The 7,627-nt window shown below is 46.2% G+C and overlaps 1 protein-coding gene across 1 annotated transcript in view; it reads left to right on the top strand.

The window, feature by feature from the left end:
- The first annotated feature begins 482 nt into the window (after positions 1-482).
- The window catches only part of CAPN2 (calpain 2), a 23,979-nt gene continuing 16,834 nt past the window's right edge, over positions 483-7,627 (top strand). Inside the window, 2 exon segments of the mRNA XM_005427040.3 lie at positions 483-576; positions 7,129-7,251. Coding sequence (XP_005427097.2) covers positions 483-576; positions 7,129-7,251 — 217 coding nt within the window.

Here is a 7,627-nt window from a genome sequence, read left to right as displayed (position 1 = left end):
TGGCTTGCTCTGCCTGGAAAAAAAAAGAGTCACAAAAGTCATTTTGCTCTCCATGCAGAACTCCCCGTGTGGACAAATGGCTTTGGGTAGCGCTTGGGGCTGTCCCTTCCGATAACTCTTCCCTTCAGCAGAGCCAGAGTTGACCACCGTGCGGTTTATTCCCTTCCAGCCATGGGGTCAGGCGGACTCCGGGGTGCCTCCAGGCACTTCTGAAAGACCTTGGAGTGGTCATTGCTGGGGAGGTAATGGCAGAGCAGTGTGTGCACTGTGCATGTGAAAATGCAGCACACGTCCTGTGGAGTGAGCTGGCTGCACCCGAGCTTTGGTCACCAGTGTTGTTCTCACTGTGCTTGCTGTGTCCGGAGCCCGCACCCGGTCCTGCCCTGCGCCATCTCTGTGGTGCTCACCTGCTGTGGTCAATGGTTTGGTTAATTTGCTGCGAGTGTGGCCTCGTTCCCTGCCTCGCCTGCGGCCAGGTGGTAATGCCGGGCTTGTTTTGTTGCCAGGAGCTGTGTGCCAACCCCCTGTTCATAGCGGGAGGAGCCACTCGCACGGACATCTGCCAAGGGGCCTTAGGTAAGGTGGGGCACAGAGCTGGGTTTTCTGTGCAGGTGCTGCCCCAGGGCGCCACGGTTTATACACGGCTGTAAATACCTCCTTTTGCATCCTCCCACCTCCATTCATTTCAAATCAGACCTTTCTCACCTTTCCTTGGCGTTTGCATGTGTGTGGTTACTGAGCACAGCCTCTCTGTGTGCACCCAGCAGGGGTGGCACACGCTGGTTTCCTGATGGCTTTTCTGATCGTGGCCAGCTCCTTTCATGTTCTCATCCATGTCCATGTGCCTGAGAGCAGCCTGGCTCATTTCTGCCTTTAACAGTCAGCTGTGTGCATAGCAGGACTTCCCTTTCCCCAGTGGGAGAGAGTTCTGCTGGGCAGGAGGAATCTCCTGAAACCTGGGGAGATGCTGCAGAGAGAAATGAAGTAGTATGGGGGATTCCCTGCTGGTGGCCAGCTCTCAGGGAAGACAAAACTGGGTTGTTTCAGGAGGGATGGGCCAGCCTGTGAGCCCTGTGCTTTTGCCAAGGCTTCTGCTCAGTTTGTGCAGTGGCAGCCCCTTGGTGGGGCTCCCCAGGGAAGCTCTGGGAGCTGCAGGGAAGTGCCAGGGGACAGTGGGGAGCAAATGGCTTAGCCTGGCCATGAGTGCACAGCTATCCCAGTGTGGAAGCCTCTCTCCTGCCTTGCCTGACAGGAGGGGTTTTAGCTGGAGGATGTCTGCAGAGGTATGAGGAGAAGAACTAAAGTGAAGTGAAAGCAGTAGAAGGCTCCTACTCCATAGCTGTAGTGAGAGGAGTTTGGATGAGACAGATAGTGTGGTTGAGGGAAAGCTCTCCTGTAGGAAACATGACTAATATGAGCTGTGCTGTGCTGCTGCACTTGGCAAAGGAACCCAATTCTGTTTGTTTGCTTTCAAATATTCACCACACAGCCACTTCTTAGTTTCTAGTCCCATTGCTGCTATTTGCAGGTTCATATCCAAAAATGGAACAGGCAGAGAAGCTTATATTTTGTGCTTATGGTTTCATTCAGAAAAATACGATTTCTAGGTTAGTGCTTTGACAACCAGATGCAATTTGCATAAAAAATCCATGACAGTAAAAATATTTAGAATTTTAACTTGGTTCTGCTCATGCCCCAATATCATTGGTGGTGTGGGTTTGGCTCTGCTGTGCCTTGGGGTGTTGCCATGTCACCAGCTTCCTTCCTTCCTGTGCTCTATACCATGTCTCCCACCATGACTGCTTTGGCATGAAGCATGTCCCAGTGCTTAAACACACGTGCCAGACATCTGTTATCTCTTTTTATTATGAAACTTTCTGGGAAGAAGTTCTTCAAATTGAAATCAAAGTTTACTTAATGCCATTTCAACATCTGGCATTTCTGTAGAGGTGTTGCTTTCTGGAGTCTCTTAGTTGCTTTCTGCCTTCTGCTTTTCCAGCTTTTCTCTGCAGATGCTGTGGCAGCCAGGGCATGGGAATGAAGGATCTGAAGCTTCATTTTCAAGCTGTGAAATTGCTGTTGCTAATACCGAACTCTGTTTTTAAATTGATGAAAGCATTTGCTGCCCTAGTGGTCTTTGGAGCAGTCAGATGTTCTCATGGGGTTTATGGTATCACCAGAGGATATGAAGTGACTCACAGCTGGTATTTTTGTACTCCTGACTGAATCTGAATCAGAGCTTGTCAGTGCTCTTGTTTGTATCTCCTCTTTTCACTGTCACTAAGTACTGCAGTGACTCTCCTGGCTGTCTTCTCATGAGTCTGGGCAGGATTTTGGTCTTGTGTGACAATTGTTGATTAAAAGTTAGATGCTTTTGATCTTATCTCTGTGTAGCCACTGAGTTCCTAAGAGCCTGGATGGAATCTCTGCTCTTTCACACAATGGGGCTGGTAGATGCACTGTACAAATGCTTTCTTTTTTTTTTTTTTTCTTTTTTTCCACTGCCTTATCTGATGCCAGCATTTGTATTGAGAAATTTGCTTAAGCTTACATTTACTTGAGGTTTGTATTTACTTTGAATGTTCATGTCCCATCACATTTCAGGATGTTCTAGAGAAAATTGCACTGGAAGATGCCAGGTGCTTTTGGAAACTTGTACCTACTATTATCCTGCTCCTTTTCTATGGGAAGCTTCTGTAGTCTCATTTTTCCCCCAAAAGGCTTGATCAAAAAGCAACAAACCTGTGCCCATGGGGAGTTTCAGTGCTGTTGCTAAGCCCTTCAGAACTTCTGGGAGTGCTGCAGGGACAGATGGGGCATCCAGAGCACATCTGCATGGCAGCTTCTTGGCAGGGAGACTAATGTGTCACCAAACAGCTCAGCTAACGAGCAGGGTTTCTTTCAGCTCAGGAGTCTTTGGCCAGGTGCATAAATCTGTTTAATTGCTTTGGACCTGAACTATATGAAACTGTGATCCATGTAAGGCATAGCTGATCATCAGTGCAGAAAAGGTTCTCCAGACACCAAAGTTCTCCCCCTTGGGATTTGGATTATCCTTTATTCTGGCCTTGTGAGGTTTTTGGTTTTTTTTTTTTTTTTTGTTTTGGTGTGTTGCTGTTGGGTTTTGTTGTTGTTTTGGGGCTCTTTTCCTTAGGAGAAACTTTTGGAGGAGAGGATTTGGAGTTGGTTTTGCAGTACGAGATCTGCAAAGTCAGTGATGGTGTTTGGCTGCAGATGGCAGCACGTGGGATGTGGTGACTCATTACAGCTCAGGGGAGGTTCCAAAGCCAGAGAAGCCTGGTTCACCCTTAGCCACCTTTTTTGGGAGTGGATGTGACCATGGTATCACAACACTGGGGTGTAAATAGCACAGGATCTCCCAGCTGCTGTTGGATGCAGGTGTCTCCTCCTCACGTAACAAAGGTGTGAAAAAATAACAAATTGAACACGTTGAATTTCCAAAATCAGACCCTTGGTTTTCTCATGCTGATAGCCACTCCACTGCCAGTGGGTTGCCACAGCCTCGTGTTTGTACCCAGAAAACGTTCTGGAGTGCTGTGGTATTAATTTAATTAATTAATAATTAAAATATTAATAATTATTTTATTAACTATTACAATTAAATTAAAATAAAATTAAATATTTTAATTATTTAATACCACGATTAATATTAATTAATTAATATAAATACATTCTGTAGCTGTTAATCTAAGACTGCTTTAAAATAATGATGAATCTGTGATTGGCAGAAAGAACATTTTTTCTTTTACTCCATACTCTTATATAAGCTGTGCAGTGACCAGAGGAGCTCCTTTTGCTTACAGCCCTTCAGGCATTTGATGGGTGTGTTTTGTTTGCCTTTTTTTTTTTCCAGAATGGTTAATTTTAAGCCCTTAGGGCTATTTATGCTTGCCTTGCAATTTTTTTTTTTTTGCTTCTTCATGTTCTTCTTAGAGCTAGAGATTAGGTAAATGCAGAGATGGGTATATGGAAATTACAAGTAAAGCACTGAAAGCAGGAAAAAGTAAGCATGGCAAGACAAAAAAATAGCACTTCTTGTTAATATATGTTATAGATAAACTCACAGCCTGAGAATATTCCCTTTTCTGATAACCTTGTCCTGCCTACTGTTCATTTACAAAAATCATTTATGATGAATGTAGCCCTGCTAACACTCCTTTCAGGCTCTAAGCAACCTGTCAGCCTCTCCTTGGACTTTCCTTCCCTATCAAAGGAAAATCACTGTCAAGAGCCTTGCAGAAGCCCCAGTTCTGGATGTTCAGGATATTTGGTAAATACCCTGCTCAAGCTTGCCTGGTGCTAAAACTCCAGGTAAAATCACAAAATTTGTTCTCATCCAAAGTTGGAATTATTAGGTGTTCTTTTAGTGATGGCTCTTCACAAGGCAGAGATGAAATCCTGGCTGTTGGGCACTTTTAAGTGTGGAAACCAAAGGATGTCTTCCACATATGCTGCAGCCGCCTTTAAACCTCAGGACCTTGCCCAGAGTTGTCAGAGTTAAGATTTGTGTTTGATTCCAAATTCTTGTTAGAAACCAGTATAAGGTTCAACAGAGATTTCTACAACAGGCTGTAATTTCAGTCTGCCTTGATGAGACAGCTGGAAAGCCAAGGAAATTCTTTATAAATTCTGCTTGTGGGCGTGGAGGTGCTCTGGAGGGTGTTTCCCCTGGAATTTCCTTGCTCCTTACCTCCAGGGGAAGCATGACTCAGAGATGTGCTGCAGCACTGGAGCGGCTGTTCACCATCTGGAGGCCTGAGCAGCTTCTTGAGCAAGCCCTCCTGAGCTGCTGTGGCCATTTGAGTTGTTCATTTGCTCTCCCTGTGCTGCTCCCTGCCTGCCCAGCCCCTGCCATGGCTACAGAATAGAAATACTAATATTTCTTGGGTAGGATGGTGTGACAGCTGCCCTCTGAGCCAGAGTCTTTCCTCCTGGCCCTGTCTTTCCCAGCACACACCTTTGCAGTGGGTAGTGCTGCCTCTGGATGCAGCTCCCAGGGAGGAGGTCTCAGCTCCTTGAAGGAGGCTGTGAGAGGAGTCCCCACTTTGCAGGGCCAGCTGGATGTGCTGTGACAGAGCAGGGAGGGGAATTTCACCATTGCTTCATGGTCTGACACAGGAGAATAGCAAGGTGACTTCCCTGTTGGCAAACTTCTCTGACAGGCTGATTTTTCCCTGCTTCAGCCAGAGGCAGGGCTGAAGGGGAAGTTTTATGTTCAGTTCTTCCCCTCCAGGTTGTGAAGCAGTATAAGCACCTTAGGTTTTGAAATTATTCATTATTATTGTTATTATTATTTTGCAATTTCACCTCTTCCACCTTTCCTGAGATGTGAAAAGAAGTGTGGGACAGATGTATTTCTCAGAGCTGTTGCTGGGGGTCAGCTGTGCCAAGCCTGGAGGGAGCTGCAGGTTGTCCATGCTCCTGCTGGTGCTGTCTGAGCAGTGATGGATTCGGGCCTGAGTGATGGATTTGGACCTCCAGAGCTGCTTCAGAGTTCATTCACCCTGGGGCTTTGTCCCATTTGGATCCCAGCTTCTCACCCATAAGCTTTTGAGCCTTTTCCCATGGCAGACAGGTGGCTGTGTAGGGACTGCTGCTTGCTGACAGCTGTGGCAGGTTCACACATTGAAGCTGCAATCCTGCAGGACTCTCCTGTGGGATCTCAAGTGCAATACTGACTGCCCTCTGTTCACAAAGCAAGGGAACAGCAGCTCTGGGGATGGTAACAAGGAGTTTTGTGTTGGGCTGTGGCAGTCAGGGCATCATCTTGTGGTATTCACATTTTCTGAACAGAGAGAGACTTAATTCTCTCTCCCAGAGATTTTCCTGGGGAAGGCAGCACAAGAGGGAGAAGAGAAAACAATTCTTATCTCTACTTGTTGCTCCTGTTGTTTGGCACATGTGGAATGTGTTATGGAGATTGTTTACCCAAAGTAATTTGTTAATTGGCCACTGGTGATGGTTGTTTGGATTGATTGACCAATTGGGTCAAAGCTGTGTCCTGACTGTCTCCAGACAGCCATGGGTTCTCTTTAATTTAGTATAATTTTTATATTTTATATATATGTATGTTTATATATATATAAAATATAATAAAAAATTAGTGTAATATAATATAGCTCAATAAAGCATTTGTTCAGCCTTCTGAAATCATGGAGTCAGAACACATTATTCACTGTGTTGGGGGTGCCCTGCATTGATATCATCTGGCTCTGTACATCTCTGACCCCCTCACCAATGGGCTGCAGAGAGGTGACTGCTCTGGGAAACTAAAACTGGGCTCTGAAAAGAATTCCAGAAAGTAGAGGTGTAATGTTTATAGAGCTGAGGTCTCTTCCTCCCTCTGCGTGGCAGGAGGTGGTGTGGAAAAACACTGTCCGGGCAGCCTGTGGTGTGCAGGGCTGGGCTGGGGGGTGCTGGCTCCATCCCAGGCAGGATGAGGAGCTGTGTGGGGCTGGGAACAGAGCGTGCCTTCAGGCCTTTCCTGGCTCTCTGATGACTGTGCTGGACAGCAGACATGGGACTAAACAGAGAGGCCTGGAGCAAGAGCCTCCAGAGATGTGTAAGGTGAAAGGAGCTCCTGTGTGCAGGGAGGATGGCAAGAAACCTTAAAGGGAGCTTGCCCGCAGGACAGGTCTCTGGAGAGCAAGGAATATGTTTATTGAACTTGTTTAAAAACTTGTTTATTAAACTTTTCCCTTGGAGAAGGGAAAAGAATGCAGCCTGTACCTGAGGAGAAACTGCACCCCTAAGTACCAGTGTGTGCCCACAGGCTCTTTGCCTTTTCTCTGTGCTGCTTCCTATCATACAGGCACTCCATTGAATATGAAGTTTTCTTTCAAACAGGGCCAGAATGGGTGATCACTGTGGTGGTAGGTCAGAAAAAGCCTGCTTTGACTTTTTTTTTAGTGATTTTGGTCTTGAGGAAACACTTGCCTGGATCTGGAGGATATTTGATCTGTCTGAGAGATAAAGTGAGGGGAGGGATCATCCTATCCCACCTGAGGGAATTATTGGTTATAATGCACAATCCTGATGCAGTGCAAAAACTAAAGTTTGAATAATGAATGCTGTCTGGTTTTCTTTATTTTCCTTTTCTTTTTACAGGGGACTGTTGGCTCTTGGCAGCCATTGCTTCTCTCACCCTGAATGAAGAAATTCTGGCCCGTGTTGTTCCCAAAGACCAGAGCTTCCAGGATAAATATGCAGGAATTTTCCACTTCCAGGTGTGTGGAAAACAGCCTTTTCCTCTCAGTGCTGTTGGGCAGGAGCCAATGTGGCTGGCTATGTATCCATGTGTGATGTTTCCTGGCATGGCTTTGTGGGATGTAAAAAAGCCAGACAGAAAAAAGGAGACATCTAAAAAGGAAGGTGGAAGGAACAAGGCCATTAATCAAAGATCTGGGAGCAGGGGCTGCCCTTGTGGTCCTTCCTCCCTGAGGAAGGGTATATGAGTATGTGCATCCCTGAACAGGGTGCAGTGAAGCTGGCTGGGATGTGGGAATTGCTTTTCCCTGGGGAAGTCAACATCCAAAGACAAATATGCTGGTGATAGGATGGTGATCATCCACCAGCATGGGGTGGTGATGGATGGTTGTGCTCTCTT

The sequence above is a fragment of the Geospiza fortis genome, unplaced genomic scaffold (assembly GCF_000277835.1).
Source record: "Geospiza fortis unplaced genomic scaffold, GeoFor_1.0 scaffold88, whole genome shotgun sequence".
NCBI lineage: Eukaryota > Metazoa > Chordata > Aves > Passeriformes > Thraupidae > Geospiza > Geospiza fortis.
Note: the sequence above shows the minus strand (reverse complement) of the source record. Positions and strands in the feature narration are given on the sequence as shown.